General features: G+C 49.0%; 1 protein-coding gene across 1 annotated transcript in view; it reads left to right on the top strand.

Annotated features, from left to right (window-relative positions):
* LOC141133817 (uncharacterized) overlaps positions 1 to 24,662 on the top strand; it is a 140,474-nt gene that overhangs the window by 15,942 nt on the left and 99,870 nt on the right. Inside the window, exons 2-4 of the mRNA XM_073623374.1 lie at positions 2,611 to 2,700; positions 17,496 to 17,523; positions 20,558 to 20,742. Of these exons, the coding sequence (XP_073479475.1) occupies positions 2,617 to 2,700; positions 17,496 to 17,523; positions 20,558 to 20,742 (297 nt within the window). The 5' untranslated portion in view covers positions 2,611 to 2,616. The remainder of the gene's footprint in view (positions 1 to 2,610; positions 2,701 to 17,495; positions 17,524 to 20,557; positions 20,743 to 24,662) is intronic.

Below are 24,662 nucleotides of genomic sequence, written 5' to 3'. Positions count from 1 at the left end.
CCTCCCAAAGAGTAGTGTTCCCTTAAAATCCAGGGCACATAGTCAGTGGGTAGGAGGCTTGCCCCTAGTCCCCTCCAAAAACCTCTGTCCCAGTTCACAACTTCCTCCTGACCTCCATTTGACCTCCTTCTGACCTCCATTTGACCTCCTTCTGATCTACATTTGACCTTGTTTTGATCTGTGTTTGATCTCCTTCTAACCTGCATTTGAACTCTTTCTTAGCAGTGTTTGATCTTCCTCTAACCTACATTTGGACTCCCTCTGACCTGCATAAAAACTTCTTTCTGACATGCATATGACCTCCTTCTGACCTGCTTCAGCTGGGTTTTGCATTGTAGTGAACATGAGCTCCCCCGTTCCCCTAAGCTGAGCTCCTCCCTCCCGTTAAGATGAGCTTTTCAGTCCCCCTAAGCTAAGCTTCTCCGTCCCCCTAAACTGAGCTCCTCCCTCCCCTTAAGCTGAGCTCTTCAGTCCGCCTAAGCTGAGCTCCTCCATCCTCTATAGCTGAGCTCCTCCATCCTCTATAGCTGAGCTCCCCAATTCCCCCGAGCTGAGCTCCTCTGTCCCCCATAGCTGAGCTCCTCTGTCCACCAGTTGAGCTCCTTCATCCCCCATAGCTGAGCTCCTCCACCCCCCATAGCTGAGCTCCTCTGTCCCCCTAAGCTGAGCTCCTCTGTCCCCCTAAGCTGAGCTCCTCCGTTCTCCATAGCTTAGCTCCTCCGTCACCCATAGCTAAACTCCTCCATCCCTATAGCTGAGCTCTTCCATCCCCATAGCTGAGCTCCTCCATCCCCCATAGCTGAGCTCCTCTGTCCACGATAACTGAGCTCCTTTATCCTCCAGAGTTGGGCTCCTACATCCCCCATTGCTGAGCTCCTCTGTCCCTCTAAGTTCAGCTCCTCTGTCCCTAAGCTGAGCTCCTCCATCCCCCATTGCTAAACACTTCCATCCCCCATAGCTAAGCTCCTCCACTCCTCATAGCTGAGCTCCTCTGTCCCCGTAAGCTGAGCTCCTCCGTCCCCCATAGCTTAGCTCCTCTGTCATCCATAGCTGAACTCCTCCATCCCCATAGCTGAGCTCCTCCATCCCCCATAGCTTAGCTCCTCTGTCATCCATAGCTGAACTCCTCCATCCCCATAGCTGAGCTCCTCTGTCCCCCATAGCTGAGCTCTTCTGTCCCCTAAGCAGAGCTCCTCTGTCCCCCTAAACTGAGCTCCTCCATCCCCATAGCTGAGCTCTTCCATCCCCATAGCTGAGCTCCTCCATCCCCCATAGCTGAGCTCCTCTGTCCACAATAACTGAACTCCTTCATCCTCCAGAGTTGAGCTCCTATACAGTATTCACCCATTGCTGAGCTCCTCTGTCCCCCTAAGCTGAGCTCCTCCATTCTCCATAGCTTAGCTCCTCCGTCACCCATAGCTAAACTCCTCCATCCCTATAGCTGAGCTCTTCCATCCCCATAGCTAAGCTCCTCCATCCCCCATAGCTGAGCTCCTCTGTCCACGATAACTGAGCTCCTTTATCCTCCAGAGTTGGGCTCCTACATCCCCCATTGCTGAGCTCCTCTGTCCCCCTAAGTTCAGCTCCTCTGTCCCTAAGCTGAGCTCCTCCATCCCCCATTGCTAAACACTTCCATCCCCCATAGCTAAGCTCCTCCACTCCTCATAGCTGAGCTCCTCTGTCCCCGTAAGCTGAGCTCCTCCGTCCCCCATAGCTTAGCTCCTCTGTCATCCATAGCTGAACTCCTCCATCCCCATAGCTGAGCTCCTCCATCCCCCATAGCTTAGCTCCTCTGTCATCCATAGCTGAAGTCCTCCATCCCCATAGCTGAGCTCCTCTGTCCCCCATAGCTGAGCTCTTCTGTCCCCTAAGCAGAGCTCCTCTGTCCCCCTAAACTGAGCTCCTCCATCCCCATAGCTGAGCTCTTCCATCCCCATAGCTGAGCTCTTCCATCCCCATAGCTGAGCTCCTCCACCCCCCATAGCTGAGCTCCTCTGTCCACAATAACTGAACTCCTTCATCCTCCAGAGTTGAGCTCCTATATTCACCCATTGCAGAGTTCCTCTGTCCCCCTAAGTTGAGCTCCTCTGTCCCCCTAAGCTGAGCTCCTCCATCCCCAATTGCTAAATACTTCCATCCCCCATAGCTAAGCTCCTCCACCCCTCATAACTGAGCTCATAGGTCCCCCTAAGCTGAGCTCATCAGTCCCCCTAAGCTGAGCTCTTCTGTCCCACTAAGTTGAGCTCCTCTGTCCCCATAAGCTGAGCTCCTCCGTCTCCCTAAGCTTAGCTCCTTCGCCCTCCATAGCTAAGCTCCTCCACCCACCATATCTGATCTCCTCCATCCTCCAGAGTTGAGCTCCTATTTCCCCCTTAGTTGAACTCCTACATCCCCGATAGCTGAGCTCCTACATTCCTCATAGCTGAGGTCTTCTATCCCCCATTGCTAAGCTTCTCCAACCCCCATAGCTGAGCGCCTCCACCCTCCCCATAGCTGAGCTTCTCCATCAACAAAAGAGGAGCTCCACCATTACCTATAGCTGAGCTCCTCATATCATAAACTCCTGTCGGTGTTACCTATATTAAAGTTCAATATTTTTATATGTTGCAGGATATTATGGCTGGAGTTCCTGTTGCTCCACCCGTTCATGTTGCTCCACCCGTTCCTATTGCTCCACCCGGACTGGAATATCTTCTTCAGGTGAGATATATTTTATTCCAGAGTGACAATTTAAAGAGTTGGAATGGAGGCTATGGAAATGTGTTCGAAAACAAAACCCTCTGTTTTGACAATATGGTTGTTTTTTTACAGGCTGGTCGGTAAGTGTTTGGGAAAATCATCCCTGACATCCCTCTACTGACCCCAAACTCCCATCCCCTCATCCCTGACATCCCACTTCTCACCCCAGACACCCATCCCCTCACCCCATGTACCCATCCCCACATCCCATGTACCCATCCCCTCATCCCTGACATTCCTCTACTCACCCCAGACACCCATCCCCTCACCCCCGACATCCCTCTACTCACCCCAGACACCCATCCCCTCACCCTATGTACCCATCCCCTCATCCCATGTACCCATCCCTCTACTCACCCCCAGACACCTATCCCCTCACCCTATGTACCCATCCCCTCAACCCCGACATCCCTCTACTCACCCCAGACACCCATCCCCTCACCCTATGTACCCATCCCCTCAACCCCGACATCCCTCTACTCACCCCAGACATCCATCCCCTCACCCTCTGTACCCATCCCCTCAACCCCGACATCCCTCTACTCACCCCAGACACCCATCCCCTCACCCTATGTACCCAACCCCTCAACCCTGACATCCCTCTACTCACCCCAGACACCCATCCCCTCACCCTGTGTACCCAACCCCTCATCCCCAACATCCCTCTTCTCATCCCAGACACCCATCCCTTCACCCTATGTACCCATCCCCTCACCCTATGTACCTATCTCTGGCATCCCTCTACTCACCCCAAACACCCTTCCCCTCACCCCATGTACCCATCCTCTCATCCCCGACATCCCTCTACTCACCCCAGACACCCATCCCCTCACCCTGTGTACCCAACCCCTCATCCCCAACATCCCTCTTCTCACCCCAGACACCCATCCCTTCACTCCATTTACCCATCCCCTCACCCTATGTACCTATCTCTGGCATTCCTCTACTCACCCCAGACACCCATCCCCTCACCCCATGTACCCATCCCCTCATCCCTGACATCCCTCTACTCACTCCAGGCACCCACACCCTCACCCTGTGTACCCATCCCTGACATCCCTCTACTCACCCCACATACCTATCCCCTCACCCCATTTACCCATCCCCTCATCCCGACATCCCTCTAATCACCCCAGGCACCTATCCCCTCACCCCATTTACCCATCCCCTGATCCTGACATCCCTCTACTCACCCCAGACACCCATCCCCTCATCCTGTGTACCCATCTTCCCATCCCCAACATCCCTCTTCTCATCCCAGACACCCATCCCCTCACCCTATGTACCCATCCCCTCATCTCTGACATCCCTCTACTCACTCCAGTCACCCATCCCCCCATCCTATGTACCCATCCCCTCATCCCTGACTTCCCTTTACTCACCCCAGACACCCATCCCCTCACCCCCGACATCCCTCCACTCACCCCAGACACCCATCCCCTCACCCTATGTACCCATCCCCTCAACCCCGACATCCCTCTACTCACCCCAGGCACCCATCCCCTCACCCCATGTACCCATCCCCTCATCCCTGACTTCCCTTTACTCACCCCAGACACCCATCCCCTCACCCCCGACATCCCTCTACTCACCACAGACACCCATCCCCTCACCCCATGTACCCATCCCCTCAACTCCAACATCCCTCTACTCACCCCAGGCACCTACACCCTCACCCTGTGTACCCATCCCTGACATCCCTCTACTCACCCCACATACCTATCCCCTCACCCCATTTACCCATCCCCTCATCCCGACATCCCTCTAATCACCCCAGGCACCCATCCCCTCACTCCATGTACCCATCCCCTCATCCTGACATCCCTCTACTCACCCCAGACACCCATCCCCTCACCCTGTGTACCCATCCCCTCATCCCTGACATCCCTCTACTCACCCTAGACACCCATCCCCTCACCCCCGACATCCCTCTACTCACCCCAGACACCCATCCCCTCACCCTATGTACCCATCCCCTCAACCCTGACATCCCTCTACTCACCCCAGACACCCATCCCCTCACCCCATGTACCCATCCCCTCAACTCCGACATCCCTCTACTCTCCCCAGACACCCATCCCCTCACCCTATGTACCCATCCCCTCACCCCCGACATCCCTCTACTCACCCCAGACACCCATCCCCTCACCCTATGTACCCATCCCCTCAACCCCAACATCCCTCTACTCAGCCCAGACACCCATCCCCTCACCCTATGTACCCATCCCCTCAACCCCGACATCCCTCTACTCACCCCAGACACCCATCCCCTCACCCTATGTACCCATCCCCTACATCCCTCTGCTCACCCCAGACACCCATCCCCTCATCCCTGACATCCTTCTACTCACCCCAGACACCCATCTCCTCACCCTATGTACCCATCCCCTCATCCCTGACATCCCTCTACTCACCCCAGACACCCATCACCTCACCCTATGTACCCATCCCCTCATCCTATGTACCCATCCCCTCATCCCTGACATCTCTCTACTCACCCCAGGCAAACACCCCCTCACCTTATGTACTAATGCCCTCATCCCATACATCCCTCTATTCACCCCAGACATCCATCCCCCTCACCCTATGTACCCATCCCCGACATCCCTCTACTCACCCCATGTATCTATTTCCTCATCCATGAGAGGGAGAGAGAGGGTGTCACTGTCCAAGCGTAGTAGTGTTAGGGAGATCAATAAAAATCTGGATGATAAGTATTGCACTCACATATACATGGATAAAACACAGCGTATCAATATGTTCAGCTTCTGAAGAATACTTAGATGGATGTAAAATAATAAGGAAGGAGAGAGGGGAAGTGCACCACTCTCATTGTAGTATTCATAAAGGGCAATGTACAAACAATTCATTAGGAAATACACTCACATGAAGGTAGTGTAACACAGGCATTACTCAATGTGTCCAGCAGGTGGCGTCCTTCTAATGGTCCCTGTAAAAATGTGCTCTGTTTGGGGTGTCCGTCTTCCAATAAAGGATAACTAATTCTTACAATAAGGGTTGAATTTACCCACAATAGGGATACCAATACATTACAGTTATAAATAAGGAGAGGGGAAAAGGGAAAATTTGGTAACAGGGGAAGAAGGGGGTCTTCACTGGTCTAACACCCACATACATGCATTCGCTCTGAATCTCTCATACCATAGTTATACCATAGAATCTCTCTTGTCCATAGTTGAAACACACCCTCCAGTTGAGGGGTTGGCAATTGCAGTCAGTGAAGATATCTTAAACAAAAGGTCATAAACGTGCATTCCTGTCCCGGGCTTACAGTTGACTTCTTGATCACCACATCAGCTGTCCACAGGAGGTCCCAGCCCAGGAGGTAAGCTGTCATTTTGGCCAGATCTGGGCAGTAAACCCCTGCAGGGTATTCAAAATGTCCATTCGGTCGCTCCTCTTTCAGTAACCCATATAAACCCACACATAAAGGTTGGCTAGATTTGCAAATGTTCTTTTGCAGTGTGCTCCTAGAGAGAAGCCGTATTTTAGTTCATGTCCAAACAGCAATGATATAAATTTTCATTGAATATTACAGTCCCCAATGGAGATGTATGGAGGGTGGATAGGTAACTGCTCCTGGTGGATGATCTCATTGGTGTATTTAAAAATATGGCAGCAAAAAATAAGAAACAAAAACCATAAGGGGGAGTGTGCAGCTCTAAGTGTAGTATTATTTATTAAGTAAAAAGATAAATTATAAAAATGCACTCACATGTAGTAAGTAAAGCATTAGGCAATATTCCAAAAACTTCCAGCCAGTGGCATTATATCATGGGTTCCAATGGACAGCCAGTCCTGGTGGACACATATGTCGAGAAGCACTATAGCAAGCTATAACAAGGTCCCGGTTCCTGTTAACCACAGTGGCCTGCAATCATACACACCAGTGTGGGTTCCTCCTGGTTCTCATCCTATGAGAAACTATAGTGCTTCTTGGCATACCTATCCACCTAAGACCATCCAGGACTGACTATCAGGGATGGGCCGAACCCACCCCCCCTCGTTTCGTTCACAGCAGAACTCCTGAACAGGGGAAATGTTCTAACCCAAACGGCAAACCCTGATGAAGTTTGTAGGAGCCGAACAGGAAAAATCAAAAGTGTCCATTTTGAAGGCTTATATGCAAGTAATTGGCCATAAAAGGGATATGGGCGTCCCCCCCATAATCTATACCAGACCCTTATCCGAGCATGCAGCTCGGCAGGTCAAGAAATGGGGGGAGAACAAGCGAGTGCCCCCCCCTCTGAACCATACCAGGCCAAATGCCCTTAACATGGGGGGTGACGTCAGAAGGGTGATGTAACCGGGCGGCCCCGCCCCTTGCCTATATAATAGCTATTAAAGCGAAGAGAGAGCAGATGACGGGAGGCCTCCCAGGAGGCGGAAGCTGCTTAATTTTTTTCAATTTTTCAGGTCCGTCGGGCGGCATTATTGACAATGGACTTACATCAAGGGACACTGGAGGGGACCCCACGCTGTTTTTTTTTTTTTAAATTGGCGTTTTGGGTTCCCCTTAAAATCCATACCAGACCCAAAGGGCCTAGTATGGACTGGAGGGGGGGACCCCCATGCCATTTTTTTTTCTTTTTTTTACCAGCACTTTTTTTATCTTTATTCAGCTGTCAGCAGGGAAACCCATCGACAGTTGATGACTTATCTGTTGTTAAGGACACCATGGCCGGCTTCCCCGCCCCCTTCCTAAATAACCAGCTTACACTGCACCCTGATTGGGTAAAGCTTTGCCCAATCAGAGCCCAGAATGCACTGTGCAGCGCTCAGTGCATTGCAGGGTCTTCATCGGGGCGAACACCAGGAAAACACCCTGCAAATTCAGTTGTTCGGCGAATGGCCGAACAGGCAAATATTCGAGCCAAACCGTTCGCCCATTCCTACTGATTATCCATTGGAACCCATGATATAATGCCACCAGTTTTTGGTATATTGCCTGTTTCTTTACTTACTACATGTGAGTTCACTTTTATCTTTTTTATTTAATAAATAATACTACACTTAGAGCAGCACACTCCTTCTTTGATTTTTGTTTTTTGCCACCGTATTTTTACATCCACTGATGAGATCATTTACCAAGAGCTGCTTCCTATCCACCCTCCATACATCTCCATTGGCGACCATCAGAAGGATGCCACCTGCTGGACACATTGAGTAATGCCTGTTACACTACCTTCATGTGAGTGCATCTCCTAAAACATTTTTTTGTACATTACCTTTTGATGAATACTACACTGAGAGTGGTGCTAGTACAGGGAACTTCTCCCCCTACTGCTGCCACAGCGAAGGGGGGCAGCGGGCAGCGGCTGCAGGATTGGGAACATGTTACATGATCTACCCTAAAATCGGGTGGAACGTATAACATGTTCCCAAAGGTGAACTTATCTTTTAAGAAGCTGACATCCATTGACGTCCCCACTGAACATATTGATATGCTGTGTTTTATCCATATATATGTAAGTGCAATACTTATCATCCAGATTTTTATTGATTTTCCTAGCACTACTACACTTAGACAGTGGTGCTCTCTCTCCTCCTCCCTGTTTTCTGTTTTTACATGACTATTTGTGGGAAAACTCCAGAACTCGTTTGAAGGAGAGACTGCTGACACTGTAACAGTGTATTCCCTCTATTGGATTCATTATATTATATAGACTTTGTTTTCACGAACATTGCCTTGATATTTACTACTAATCACCCCTTGTCCCTTTACCTGGTCATGTCCCTGCACTAATTACACATGAGGCGATCCTGACTATCAGCTTGTCCAGGACTAATGCTTGTCAGCCTCCATACACAGAGTTTTCTAGTTCTCACCAACCTTTAGCTCAGCATGACCTGTCCGCTCCCCAGGCTGCAGAGCAAGGTCTCTGCGTTCCAGGTAAGCTTAACCCCAAAAGATGGCTACAGCGCGGGCCTAAATTGCTGGGAGGGCGTCCATGTACGTCCTCCCCTGCTCGAGCGGCCTGCGCTCTGTGATCAGCGTGTCAAGGAGACTCGGCTAATCATAGATCAAAGTAAGGGGCCGATCCCAACCTTTTACCATGTGATCAGCTGTGAGCCAATCACGTGCAGAGCCGGTAATTGTCTAAAAAAACCCCAATCACCGGCTTCTGTCAGAGGGACATCAGTCCCTGACACAGAGAGTCGCCGCCACCTCATCTGTGCCCACCAGAGGCACCTACCAGTGCACAACAGTGCTGCTGATCAGTACCCACCAGTGCCACCTATCAATATCCACCAGTGCCACCTATCAGTGCCGATCAGTGCTGCCAATCAGTGTTACCTACCAGTGCTAATCAGTGCCCACCAGTGCCACCCATCAGTGCCCTCTATCAATGCCACCTATCAGTGCCCACCAGTGCCGCCTTATAAGTACCACTTTATCAGTGCCCATCCATGCAGCCTATCAGTGTCCATCAGTGCAGCCTTATCGGCGCACATCAACGGAGGAGAAAAATGACCTGTTTGCAAAATTTTATAACAAACTATGAAAACCGTTTTTTTTTTTTTTCTACATTTTCGGTATTTTTTTCTTTGTTTAGCAAAAAATAAAAACCCCCAGTAGTGATTAAATACCACCAAAAGAAAGCTCTATTTGTGTGAAGAAAATGCTAAAAACGTCATCTGGGTACAGTGTTACATGACTGCGCAATTGTCATTCAAAGTGTATTAAGTGGTGAACCACAAAGAGAATTTCTCAATAAGGCGTTGCCAACATCCCAAAATATATTGCAAAAAAGGACCCTAACTAGTACCCCCCCAGTACATCAGGACTTTATAGGTGAACAGGGGGAAATTTTATAAAAAACACATTATTTATTGAAAAATGCTTAAAAAAGCATAAAAACATGATAGAAACCTATACACAATAATAATCTATACAGAATATTGTGCAAAGTACAGAAGTTTTTTTACACATAATGTATTTTTTACAACTCCAAATATGAACACATATTTCTCCATAAGCCTGACATGTTTCAGGACGATGTCCCTTCTTCAGAGGCGTTTTTAGGAGAGAAACAGATGGATGTATTCTGAAAAACAGGTAAGATAAACTTAACATAGACACGTTGTTCAGGGCAGAGGCGGCTCTAGGCTTTGTGAGGCCTTAGGCAAAACTTAAACATGAGGCCCCACTCATGCCCATAATAGGACAAATAATTCAAGCGATATAAAAATTAACTGTATAAGGAGGGTACAGGGTGAGGGTAAGTGGACACAGTACAGGGGGAGGGTAAGTGGACACAGTACAGGGGGAGGGTAAGTGGACACAGTACAGGGGGAGGGTAAGTGGACAAAGTACAGGGGGAGGGTAAGTGGACACAGTACAGGGGGAGGGTAAGTGGACACAGTACAGGGGGAGGGTAAGTGGACACAGTACAGGGGGAGGGTAAGTGGACACAGTACAGGGGGAGGGTAAGTGGACAAAGTACAGGGGGAGGGTAAGTGGACACAGTACAGGGGGAGGGTAAGTGGACACAGTACAGGGGGAGGGTAAGTGGACACAGTACAGGGGGAGGGTAAGTGGACAAAGTACAGGGGGAGGGTAAGTGGACAAAGTACAGGGGGAGGGTAAGTGGACAAAGTACAGGGGCAGGAGAGTACAGTGCAGGGGGAGGGTAAGTGGACACAGTACAGGGGCAGGAGGGCACAGTACAGGGGAAGGGTAAGTGGACACAGTACAGGGGGCAGAAGGGTACAGTACAGGGGGAGAGTAAGTGGACACAGTACAGGGGCAGAAGGGTACAGTACAGGGGGAGGGGAAGTGGACACAGTACAGGGGGAGGGTAAGTGGACACAGTACAGGGGGAGGGTAAGTGGACACAGTACAGGGGGAGGGTAAGTGGACACAGTACAGGGGGAGGGTAAGTGGACACAGTACAGGGGCAGAAGGGTACAGTACAGGGGGAGGGTAAGTGGACACAGTACAGGGGGAGGGTAAGTGGACACAGTACAGGGGGAGGGTAAGTGGACACAGTACAGGGGGAGGGTAAGTGGACACAGTACAGGGGGAGGGTAAGTGGACAAAGTACAGGGGGAGGGTAAGTGGACACAGTACAGGGGGAGGGTAAGTGGACACAGTACAGGGGGAGGGTAAGTGGACACAGTACAGGGGGAGGGTAAGTGGACACAGTACAGGGGGAGGGTAAGTGGACAAAGTACAGGGGGAGGGTAAGTGGACACAGTACAGGGGGAGGGTAAGTGGACACAGTACAGGGGGAGGGTAAGTGGACACAGTACAGGGGGAGGGTAAGTGGACAAAGTACAGGGGGAGGGTAAGTGGACAAAGTACAGGGGGAGGATAAGTGGACAAAGTACAGGGGCAGGAGAGTACAGTGCAGGGGGAGGGTAAGTGGACACAGTACAGGGGCAGGAGGGCACAGTACAGGGGAAGGGTAAGTGGACACAGTACAGGGGGCAGAAGGGTACAGTACAGGGGGAGAGTAAGTGGACACAGTACAGGGGCAGAAGGGTACAGTACAGGGGGAGGGGAAGTGGACACAGTACAGGGGCAGAAGGGTACAGTACAGGGGGAGGGTAAGTGGACACAGTACAGGGGCAGGAGAGTACAGTGCAGGGGGAGGGGAAGTGGACACAGTACAGGGGCAGAAGGGTACAGTACAGGGGGAGGGTAAGTGGACATAGTACAGGGGGCAGGAGAGTACAGTACAGGGGGAGGGTAAGTGGACACAGTACAGGGGGCAGGAGAGTACAGTACAGGGGGAGGGTAAGTGGACACAGTACAGGGGCAGGAGGGTACAGTACAGGGGGAGAGTAAGTGGATACAGTACAGGGGGCAGGAGAATACAGTGCAGGGGGAGGGTAAGTGGACACAGTACAGGGGGCAGGAGAGTACAGTACAGGGGGAGGGTAAGTGGATACAGTACAGGGGCAGGAGAGTACAGTACAGGGGGCAGGAGAGTACAGTGCAGGGGGAGGGTAAGTGGACACAGTACAGGGGGCAGGAGAGTACAGTGCAGGGGGAGGGTAAGTGGACACAGTACAGGGGCAGGAGGGTACAGTACAGGGGGAGGGTAAGTGGACACAGTACAGGGGGCAGGAGGGTACAGTGCAGGGGGAGGGTAAGTGGACACAGTACAGGGGGCAGGAGAGTACAGTACAGGGGGAGGGTAAGTTGACACAGTACAGGGGCAGGAGGGTACAGTACAGGGGCAGAGTAAGTGGATACAGTACAGGGGCAGGAGAGTACAGTACAGGGGCAGGAGAGTACAGTACAGGGGGAGGGTAAGTGGACACAGTACAGGGGGCAGGAGAGTACAGTACAGGGGGAGGGTAAGTGGACACAGTACAGGGGGCAGAAGGGTACAGTACAGGGCGAGGGTAAGTGGACACAGTACAGGGGGCAGAAGGGTACAGTACAGGGGGAGGGGAAGTGGACACAGTACAGGGGGCAGGAGAGTACAGTACAGGGGGAGGGTAAGTGGACACAGTACAGGGGGCAGAAGGGTACAGTACAAGGGGAGGGGAAGTGGACACAGTACAGGGGGCAGAAGGGTACAGTACAGGGGGAAAGGAAGTGGACACAGTACAGGGGGCAGGAGAGTACAGTACAGGGGGAGGGGAAGTGGACACAGTACAGGGGGCAGGAGAGTACAGTACAGGGGGAGGGTAAGTGGACACAGTACAGGGGGCAGAAGGGTACAGTACAGGGGGAGGGGAAGTGGACACAGTACAGGGGGCAGGAGGGTACAGTACAGGGCGAGGGTAAGTGGACACAGTACAGGGGGCAGAAGGGTACAGTACAGGGGGAGGGGAAGTGGACACAGTACAGGGGGCAGGAGAGTACAGTACAGGGGGAGGGGAAGTGGACACAGTACAGGGGGCAGGAGAGTACGGTGCAGGGGGAGGGGAAGTGGACACAGTACAGGGGTAGAAGGGTACAGTACAGGGGGAGGGTAAGTGGACATAGTACAGGGGGCAGGAGAGTACAGTACAGGGGGAGGGTAAGTAGACACAGTACAGGGGGCAGGAGAGTACAGTACAGGGGGAGGGTAAGTGGACACAGTACAGGGGCAGGAGGGTACAGTACAGGGGGACAGTAAGTGGATACAGTACAGGGGCAGGAGAGTACAGTACAGGGGCAGGAGAGTACAGTACAGGGGGCAGGAGAGTACAATGCAGGGGGAGGGTAAGTGGACACAGTACAGGGGGCAGGAGGGTACAGTACAGGGCGAGGGTAAGTGGACACAGTACAGGGGGCAGGAGGGTACAGTACAGGGCGAGGGTAAGTGGACACAGTACAGGGGGCAGAAGGGTACAGTACAGGGGGAGGGGAAGTGGACACAGTACAGGGGGCAGGAGAGTACAGTACAGGGGGAGGGGAAGTGGACACAGTACAGGGGGCAGGAGAGTACAGTACAGGGGGAGGGTAAGTGGACACAGTACAGGGGGCAGAAGGGTACAGTACAGGGGGAGGGGAAGTGGACACAGTACAGGGGGCAGGAGGGTACAGTACAGGGCGGAGCAGGAGGGCACAGTACAGGGGGAGGGGAAGTGGACACAGTACATGGGGCAGGAGGGTACAGTACAGGGGGAGAGTAAGTGGACACAGTACAGGGGCAGAAGGGTACAGTACAGGGGGAGGGGAAGTGGACACAGTACAGGGGGCAGGAGAGTACAGTACAGGGGGAGGGGAAGTGGACACAGTACAGGGGGCAGGAGAGTACAGTACAGGGGGAGGGTAAGTGGACACAGTACAGGGGGCAGAAGGGTACAGTACAGGGGGAGGGGAAGTGGACACAGTACAGGGGGCAGGAGGGTACAGTACAGGGCGGAGCAGGAGGGCACAGTACAGGGGGAGGGGAAGTGGACACAGTACATGGGGCAGGAGGGTACAGTACAGGGGGAGAGTAAGTGGACACAGTACAGGGGCAGAAGGGTACAGTACAGGGGGAGGGTAAGTGGACACAGTACAGGGGCAGAAGGGTACAGTACAGGGGGAGAGTAAGTGGATACAGTACAGGGGCAGGAGAGTACAGTGCAGGGGGAGGGGAAGTGGACACAGTACAGGGGTAGAAGGGTACAGTACAGGGGGAGGGTAAGTGGACATAGTACAGGGGGCAGGAGAGTACAGTACAGGGGGAGGGTAAGTGGACACAGTACAGGGGGCAGGAGAGTACAGTACAGGGGGAGGGTAAGTGGACACAGTACAGGGGCAGGAGGGTACAGTACAGGGGGACAGTAAGTGGATACAGTACAGGGGCAGGAGAGTACAGTACAGGGGCAGGAGAGTACAGTACAGGGGGCAGGAGAGTACAGTACAGGGGGAGGGGAAGTGGACACAGTACAGGGGGCAGAAGGGTACAGTACAGGGCGAGGGTAAGTGGACACAGTACAGGGGGCAGAAGGGTACAGTACAGGGGGAGGGTAAGTGGACACAGTACAGGGGGCAGGAGAGTACAGTACAGGGGGAGGGTAAGTGGACACAGTACAGGGGGCAGGAGGGTACAGTACAGGGCGATGGTAAGTGGACACAGTACAGGGGGCAGAAGGGTACAGTACAGGGGGAGGGGAAGTGGACACAGTACAGGGGGCAGGAGAGTACAGTACAGGGGGAGGGGAAGTGGACACAGTACAGGGGGCAGAAGGGTACAGTACAGGGGGAGGGGAAGTGGACACAGTACAGGGGGCAGGAGGGTACAGTACAGGGCGGAGCAGGACGGCACATTACAGGGGGAGGGTAAGTGGACACAGTACATGGGGCAGGAGGGTACAGTACAGGGGGAGGGTAAGTGGACACAGTACAGGGGGCAGGAGGGTACAGTATAGGGACAGTAAAGTATAATACGGAGCTGCTCTCGCAGATCCTAGCTATTCTGGCAGGCTGTCACTGGGGAAATTAAAGAAAAGAACATCCATCATATAAGTGTGTACCACAGTAAAATGTTATATAGTGTGAAGATACCAAGAATAATTAATATATGTACATTCCAAAGTGCTGGTACAATAAATAATAAGCATAAAACATACATGTAACACAAAAAAATCCAACAAAACTGTGCTGTGATAAACGTGCAGATATACTGCAAATTATTTGCTCGGACGTCAGATTCCCATCACCAAAAACAAAGCACATACCATTTGCTTACCAAAAAAAATAGACTTCTTAAACTTATGAGGTCACATGCACTTGTCATCTGCTGGATATTTACAACCACTTCACTCAAAAAACAACACTGCAGGCATAGTAGCTTGGTCCGGTACCAACCACAGGGAACCCCCGTAAATGCAAAGAATAAATCAATACCAGGACAAGTAAACAATTTGTTGCTTTATCCTAGTAAAGTTTGCTGTAAGTACATTACTTTAAGAAGGCAACGCAGTATGTCATGGTAATGCATACAGTACGTTTTATTCTTTGCATACACGGGGTTGCTGTGGTTGGTACCTGACCAGGCAGAGTGGTAAAAGGCTGCTCCTGGGAGAAAGTTACCATAACTGCGTTGTCACTTTTTGAGTGAAGTGGCTGTAAATATCCCGCAGATGACAAGTGCATGTAACTTCATAAATTTAAGGAGTCAAATTTTTTGGTAAACAAATGGTATGTGCTTTGTTTTGGTGATGTACACCGAAGTCTGTGCAAACAGCTTGCAGTGGATATGAACAATTGGGTGTGTGTGTGTGTGTGTGTGTATATATAATTCTTGATATCTATTACATTGCACTTTAGGAACTTTCACATGAAGGATCCAATCAGGTCCACCTGTCAGTTTTTCAGGCAGACCCTCCATTCTCCTCTATGGAGCGGTGGATGTAAATGGACTTTTGTCCACTTACACCCGCCTACCTTCAATCTGGCCCAACAAAAACAAACTGAAGGGGGATCCATTATCCTCTGTCTAGGCTGATCAGGAAGAATGTCAGTTGGGTATAAACAGACAGGCGGTCCGTTTATACCTGACTGCCCATAGAGCAGTGTGGGCTGTGTCTGTGTCCACTTGACATAAGTGGAGCAGACGCAGACCTGTTAACCTCTTGCTCTGCTCAGAGGGTAGTCAGCAGACAGACTCCCCACTGAGCAAAGCAGAGTCTGTCCCAAGTGAAAGGGGCCTCATTGATGTCTTGTTTTGTCCCATCACCTTTGCTCTGTCTGTCCCCATGTACTCTCTAGCTGCCATCATCTCTCTTATTCCCTTGCTCTGTCCTTATATCCTCTTCTCTGCCCCATCTATCCCTCCTCTATCTCTAGTTGGGTCCCTATTATGTACATGCAGGAGGCTGTGTAATCAGTACAGTCCGACATGATACAGCACCTTACCTCTACCTTCCTCTGAGGATCCATGCCATTCCTGCTACTGTGTCTGCTGGCCCCTCCCTCTGGTCTCACTCGGCCCCTCCCCCTCCTCTCACTTACCTCCAGTTCACCAACGAGTATGCTGGAATGGAGGCGGTTCTGGTACCGCCCACGTGAGAGAAGATTCTCTTGGATAGAAGCTGCAACTGATCGATGTGCTGAAATGAAAGGCCATCATCTGCCTTTCATGTGGGAGGAGGAGGGGCCGCGGAAGCTAATGAAAGTTAATGTGGAGGCTGAATCTCACAGTGCCCAGCGCTGCATGTTACCGGTCTGATGTCTGCTTTGCTGAGCAGGTGTGAGCAGGGCGGTGCCAGCATAAGCACTTGAGGGACCGTCGGCTTCAGTGCCCCCCCTCTCCTGCCCCCCTAAGGTGGCCTTAAACTGGCGCCAGCGGCCAGCCCTGCTGAGGGGCTCTATCTGTGATCCGGAACTGTCAGCCTCAGAGGCGGCTCTCTAAGTAGACAGATCAGGCGGCCGCGAGGCCCCTCCCATTGCGGGGCCTAAGGCGACCGCCTAATATGCCTAATTAGAGAGCCGCCTCTGGTTCAGGGCAAAATCAACATTATGGCATCTGAAAATGTCCAATATACATACCAATATCGAATTTTATAGGGAGAATTGTGTAAAAATGTAAAACTGTTTTTTCGTACATTTTTACACAATTCTCCTTATAAAATTTGATAATGGTATAAAGTCCCGATGTACCGGGGAGTACAAGTGTCCCCTTTTTTAGTGCCTGAACAACGTGTCTATGTTAAGTTTATCTTACTTGTTTTTCAGAATACATCCATCTGTTTCTCTCCTAAAAACGCCTCTGAAGAAGGGACATTGTCCTGAAACATGTCAGGCTTATGGAGAAATATGTGTTCATATTTGGAGTTGTAAAAAAATACATTATGTGTAAAAAAACTTCTGTACTTTGCACAATATTCTGTATAGATTATTACTGTGTATAGATTTCTATCATGTTTTTATGCTTTTTTAAGCATTTTTCAATAAATAATATGTTTTTATAAAAATTCCCCTTGTTCACCTATAAAGTCCTGATTTACCGGGGGGTACTAGTGTCCCCTTTTTTAGGGTCCTTTTTTGCATTGTCGTTCAAAGTGGGACAGGGCTGAAAGCTGAAAATTGGTCTGGACAGGAAGGGGGGTGAAAGGGTCCGGTAGGCAATCGGTTAAATTGCCTGGAAAGGAGGGGTGAAAAACACGGAAGGGACAGAAGGCCAGAGGTCCAGAAAGGTATATAAAGGAAGCCTGGGAGATGTGTAAATCCCAAACAAGACTTCTCCAGACTCCCCACGAGTCCCTGTGCCACAATGGTTATGAGAATGTTGGTGTTGGTTGTGGTGGAAATGGTAACCAGGCGTACTTTACTGACTCGTCTTTCTTCTCTTCAATAGGTCAATGGACTCTCCATGAAACAAACAAGTAAGTTTTTTTTTTTTTTTTGTTTCTTTTTAAAGCTCCCCCCATCCCTCCAGGTCTCTATAAATCTTCTACCAATTATTGGGATCCTCTAACATTCCATCTTCTTCTTCACAGGATTGTTTGTTCTACAAATGTATCGAGATTGTCCTTGTCAATGAAATGATACATTTGTCAATGAACCTTTCCTGCTGCTCCTATTGGCGGAGCTGACTAGACATGTGCATTCGTTTTCGTCCGAATGCATTTTCGTCCGAATTTCGGGTATTTTCGTTATTGTTTTAACAAACGATAACGAACGTGCAGATTCCGAAAACTGAAAGATCCGACATAGACAAATGCTTTATTTTATTTTCGTTGCGACAACAGTTTGATATAGATAGGAGATTCGACATGGCGCTGACAATAGCGATCTGTGTCCATCGAACCTGTGGTCGAATGTGCCTAACCTTAACTCTATTATTAGTTCAAGATTATTCTACATAGAGAGAAATGATTCGACATTATAGAGACAATAGCAAAAAAGGTGGAATATGCCTAACCTAACTCTATTAGTCCAAGATTATTTGACATAGAAAGAAAAGATTTGACATAGAGAGAAAGATTCGACATGGGGAGAAAAGATTCGACATGGGGAGAAAAGATTTGACATAGAGAGAAAAGATTCGACATAGAGAGAAAAGATTCGACATAGAGAGTAAAGATTCAACATAGAGAGAAAAGATTTGACATAGAGAGAAAAGATTTGATATAGAGAGAAAAGATTCTACATAGAGAGAAAATATTTGACATAGAGAGAAAAGATTTGATATAGAGAGAAAAGATTCGACATAGAGAGAAAAGATTTGATATAGAGAGAAAAGATTCGACATAGAGAGAAAAGATTCGACATAGAGAGAAAAGATTTGATATAGAGAGAAAAGATTCGACCTAGAGAGAAAAGATTCGACATAGAGAGTAAAGATTCGACATAGAGAGAAAAGATTCGACATAGAGAGAAAAGATTCGACATAGAGAGAAAAGATTCGACATAGACAGAAAAGATTTGACATAGAGAGAAAAGATTCGACATAGAAAAGATTCGACATAGAGAGAAAAGATTCGACATAGAGAGAAAAGATTCGACATAGAGAGAAAAGATTCGACATAGAGAGAAAAGATTTGACATAGAGAGAAAAGATTCAACATAGAGAGAAAAGATTCGACATAGAGAGTAAAGATTCGACATAGAGAGAAAAGACAAAATGGAATCTAAAAATGGGACTTTGTAGGCACACCAGTATTATACTACAAAAGGATAAATATGTTTGTAATTTTTATTATTAAAGTATAAAAGGACAATAAACAGACATGGACATTTAAAAACAAGTCAGACTAGACGTAGAACTTAGTATTGGTACACCATAAGGATCCTATCCTGCAAGCTTGAGTGTGGTTTGGAACAGTTATACATATATACTCATATATTCAAAACACTTGTTGCCAAATAAAGGAGGCTATACTTCCCCAAACATAAACTAGTAAACAATCACCAAGCTCATAATAAACGAGGTGCTGCAGGTCAGGTGATCCAAGGTGAGATGCTCTCTAGTTGCTCTACATGTTTCACGTTACACAGAACGCTTCCTCAGGAGCTAGAGATTCTGATCAGAATACAAAAAAGAAACGATTAAGACTATCACAATGACCGAAGGGAAAAATGTATAAAATGTACATATATACAATTTTCATATTGAAAATAAAAAATTGACCAAATCTAATGACCTAAGGGACAGACCCTATGAAAGATTATGGTCTCCAAGAGACGTGAGGCACAGCCCGGTGGTCAGGGTCAACCGATCCAAGGGGCAAAAAAAGCACCAATCCCACGGGGTATAAAGTAGGTAAAGAAGAGGTAAATACAGATAGGAAATATCTGTATGTACGACATAGAGAGAAAAGATTCGACCTAGAGAGAAAAGATTCGACATAGCGTAAAGATTCGACGTAGGGGAGAAAAGATTCGACGTAGAGAGAAAAGATTCGACATAGAGAGAAAAGATTCGACATAGAGAGAAAAGATTCGACATAGAGAGAAAAGATTCGACATAGACAGAAAAGATTCGACATAGAGAGTAAAGATTCGACATAGAGAGAAAAGATTCGACATAGAGAGAAAAGATTCGACATAGAGAAAAAAGATTCGACATAGAGAGAAAAGATTCGACATAGAGAGAAAAGATTCAACATGAAGATTGGGCGAAGCAGTTGCCGCGAGCGGACATTTATGGTAAAATGCTCCGCCCATAGGCTATAGAAGAATTCTAATGTTAGTTGACTAGTAATAATGATTAAAAAATATAATTATTACTAGTGTCATACAACATTAAAATTCTACTATAGCTTGTAGGCGGAACATTCGTCCGGAGATGTACGATCGCGGCTTCGTACAGTTTAGCTGCTCCGTCGAATCTTCTTAGAACATGCGACAGACACCATAAGCCTTCAATTACAGATTCGACCTTAATTATTTCAGATTTTCGGACGAATGCATTTTTTAACGAAACAAAATAAATAAAAACGAATTTCGGGAGTTACTAAATAAATGTATTTTTCGGGCGAAAACGAAATTCCGAAACGAAATATTTCAGTGTGCACATGTCTAGAGCTGACTAGATCTCCAGATATCACCCATTTACCAAATTTTGTCTTAAATTACATTTTGTGCTTTATGTATTATGGTCAGAACTACTTATATTTTTCTCCTTTTATTCAAGGAATGTTTCACATTTTATATTTTCATACCCAGCCAGCAGGTGGAGCTCTGGTCTCCATTTCTTGCTTAGCTCCTCCCACCAGCAGGAGGGTTTACATAAAAGGACATAACATTTGCTATAATCTGTTTATCCTCCTATAGAGTATTTGGATTACAGAAACCGTAGATGAATTTACCCCGGAAGGCAGAAGGATGTAGCAAAATCTCATCTATTTTTGTAGAACCCTCCCATAGACATTTGACTTTCTTCACTAAATTCTTCCTATAATTCTGTCATTTCAGGGAAGAGCATATTCCAGGGCCATGTTACATATGATTTGTTTGGCACCGATGGCCAACTTGCGTACCAAGCCACTGAGCAGCGGGAGTGTTGTGGTCCTCGGTTGGATTTAAGGGTGAACAACGCCCAAGGATATAATGTTCTCAACCTTTTCCTGCCTTCAAACTGCTGTAACTGGGACACCAAGGTAGGAAAGATTGATTAGCCATACAATAGGGACCTTTGAATGTCAAGAAGTTTGAATGATTAATTAAGTCAGCGATATTAATCATTTAATCAAATCAATATACAGTAGTACCTTGGATTATGAGCATAATTCGTTCAAGAAACATGCTTGTAATCCAAAGCACTCGTATATCAAAGCAAATTTCCCTATAGGAATCCACGGAAACTCAGATAACTTGTTCCAGTGTTACTGCAGTGTTAATGCAGTTCCGCATGTGACCAGAGGTGGGGGGCACTAGAGACACTGAGTGTCTCTGAGCATCTCCGAGCGTCTCTGGGCATCTCTGAACGTCACCAGCGCCCTGGCACCTTTGACCACACCTCGGAGGCTTGAATCCTGCTTGTCTTGTAAAACAACGCTCGCAAATCGAGTCAGGTTTAAAAAAAAAAAAAAAAAAAGCTCATACAGTACCTGACTGCGAGATTGTGTTTCCAGCGCGATCCTATCGCGCTGGTTCTCTGCGACAGGGTACTGTGCATGTCACTCTGGCTCGCTGATCGGGAAAGGAAAACTTTTTTTCCTTTCGCAATGAGCGACAGGCATTGCTGACAGGTGACTGGTATGAATCATAAGGGGGAATGCTGCGCCAAATTTTAAATAAAAATGCAGTGTGGTTTCCCCCCCAGGGGCATACCAGGTCCTTAGGTCTGGTATGGATTGTAAGGGGAACCCCCCTACGCCGAAAAATCGGCATGGGGGACCCCCAAAATCCATACCAGACCCTTATCTGAGCACGCAGCCCGGCCGGTCAGGAAAGGGGGTGGGGACGAGCGAGCGCCCCCCCCCCCCTCCTGAACCGTACCAGGCCGCATGCCCTCAACATGGAGGGTTGGGTGCTTTGGGGGAGAGGGGCGCCCTGAGGGCCCCCCACCCCAAAGCACCTTGTCCCCATGTTGATGAGGACAAAGGCCTCTTCCCGACAACCCTGGCCGTTGGTTGTCGGGGTCTGCGGGCGGAGGGCTTATCGGAATCCGGGAACCCCCTTAATAAGGGGGCCCCCAGATCCTGGCCCCCCACCCTATGTGAATGAGTATGGGGTACATGGTACCCCTACCCATTCATCTAGGGAAAAAAAGTGTCAATAAAAAAACACACTACACAGGTTTTAAAAGTAATTTATTAGGCAGCTCCGGGGGTCTTCTTCCGACTTTGGGGTCTTCTTCAGACTTTGGGGTCTTCTTCCGACTTCGGGGGTCTTCTTCCGACTTCTCCGCTCTCTCCGGCCTCTTCTCCCGGTGTTCCGCCTCTTCTCCCGGTGTTCGGCTTATAAGGCATGGGGCGTGGTCACTGGGTGATGTCACCCGGTGACCCCGCCCCCTTATGACGCCACATGCCAGCGCATGCTGGGACTGTGACGTCACAAGGGGGCGGGGTCACCGCCTATATAAGTGATCGGGCAGTTCGCACACAGCATTCCAGCGGGAGAGAGCATCGTGTCAACATGGGAAGAGAAGAGGGGACAAGACAGCGCAAAAAACCGTGCCACCGCTAGCAAAAGAGTGGGAGAAGATAGCAAAGGGGCCCGGCAGAAGAACCGGACACCGGGAGAAGAAGCCGAACACCGGGAGAAGAGGCCGGAGAGAGCGGAGAAGTCGGAAGAAGACCCCCAAAGTCAGAAGAAGACCCCAAAGTCAGAAGAAGACCCCCAGAGCTGCCTAATAAATTACTTTTAAAACCTGTGTAGTGTGTTTTTTTTATTGACACTTTTTTCCTTAGGTGAATGGGTAGGGGTACCATGTACCCCATACTCATTCACATAGGGTGGGGGGCCGGGATCTTGGGGCCCCCTTATTAAAGGGGGCTCCTGGATTCTGATAAGCCCTCTGCCCACAGACCCCGACAACCAACGGCCAGGGTTGTCAGGAAGAGGCCCTTGTCCTCATCAACATGGGGACAAGGTGCTTTGGGGGAAACCCCCCCCTCCCCCAAAGCACCCAACCCCCCATGTTGAGGGCATGCGGCCTGGTACGGTTCAGGAGGGTCTGATGGATTTTGGGGGGGACCCCCATGCCGATTTTTTGGCGTAGGGGGGGTCCCCTTACAATCCATACCAGACCTAAGTGCCTGGTATGCCCCTGGAGGGGAACCCATACCGGTTTTTTATTTAAAATTTGGCGCGGCGTTCCCCCTCATGATTCATACTAGACAGCTGTCAGCACTGCCTGTCGCTCATCGCGAAAGGAAAAAAAAAGTTTTCCTTTCCCGATCAGCGAGCCAGCTCGGCGCTGGCACCCACGACGGGGCTCGCAGGTGTCAAATCTCGCCGATAACAGCGGCGAGATTGACACAATATCGCGGTCACCTACTGTATTGCGAAACGCTCATAAACCACGTTACTCACAATCCGAGGTTTTACTGTACACTATACTACCAAAAGTATTGTGATGCCTGCCTTTGCACACACATGAACTTTAATAGCTTCCCAGTCTTGGGATGATCAGTCTTGATCATTCAGCCATATAAATACCTTCATTTCCATCTCTGTCCCACCCACAACATGAGAGCCAAAGCCCCCTCCCAAAAGGTGGGGGGAGGAGTCTATACTTTTACAAGCAGAATTATTGCTCTGGCACTCCAAGTTTAGAAGACAGAGCATCAAATGTACACTATATTACCAAAAGTATTGGGACACCAGCCTTTACACACACATGAACTTTAATCACATCCCAGTCTTAGTCCGTAGGGTTCAATATTGAGTTGGCCCACCCTTTGCAGCTACAACATCTTCAACTCTTCTGGGAAGGCTGTCCACAAGGTTTAGGAGGGTGTCTATGGGAATGTTTGACCATTCTTCCAGAAGCATATTTGTGAGGTCAGGCACTGATGTTGGATGAGAAGTCTCCACTCTAATTCATCCCAAAGTTGTTCTATGGAGTTAAGGTCAGGACTCTGTGCAGGCCAGACAAGTTCCTCCACCCCAAACTCGCTCATCCATGTCTTTACGGACCTTGCTTTGGGACACGAACGCGAAAAAATCAAAAGTGCTAATTTTAAAGGCTTATATGCAAGTTATTGCCATAAAAAGTGTTTGAGGACCCGGGTCCTGCCCCAGGGGACATGGATCAATGCAAAAAAAGTTTTTAAAACAGCCATTTTTTCGGGAGCAGTGATTTTAATGATGCTTAAAGTGAAACAATAAAAATGAAATATTCCTTTAAATATCGTGCCTAGAGGGTATCTTTAGTATGTCTGTAAACTAGCGCATCTTTCCCATGTTTATAACAGTACCACGGCAAATTTACATTTCTAAAGGAAAAATGTAATTTAAAACTGTAATGTATTGTCGGATCCCAGCAATATAGATAAGAATACCAAAAATACAAAAAAAATGGTGTGGATGTTCCCCCCAAAACCCATACCAGGCCCTTCAGGTCTGGTATGGATATTAAGAAGAACCCTGCATCAATTTTTTTTTTTAAATGACGTGGGGGTCCCCCAGGCCCTCTGGCTCTATATACTCTGAACAGCAGTATATATAGTATACAGCCTGCTCTATATACTCTGAAGAAAAGTGGGCCTTAGGTGTTGGTGGTACCAGAACACTGTAACCCCTCACATTTACTCTTGTTGGGTGCTGGAACGGGCCCTGCTGTGAAATAGTATATCAAAAAATTACATGGCCCTGTTAAACAGGGGCAGAAAAATTGAGCCTTGGGTGATGGTGGTGCCACTACACTGTAACCCCTCACAGATACTCTTGTTGGGCGCAGGAATGGGCCCTGCTGTGAAACATGACTGCCAGTTTCTTGTCCTTCTTGGGCACCCCCTTTCTCTAGGCTCATGTTACTCCCTTCCTCAACCTGGGAACCAACATCGGAGCCTTCAAATCGCTGCGCATCCTCCAGCAGCATGTACCCAACACTGCGGTCAAATAGTTCAGA

Source organism: Aquarana catesbeiana, linkage group LG03 (genome assembly GCF_042186555.1).
Source record: "Aquarana catesbeiana isolate 2022-GZ linkage group LG03, ASM4218655v1, whole genome shotgun sequence".
In the NCBI taxonomy this organism is placed as follows: Eukaryota; Metazoa; Chordata; class Amphibia; order Anura; family Ranidae; genus Aquarana; species Aquarana catesbeiana.
Note: the sequence above shows the minus strand (reverse complement) of the source record. Positions and strands in the feature narration are given on the sequence as shown.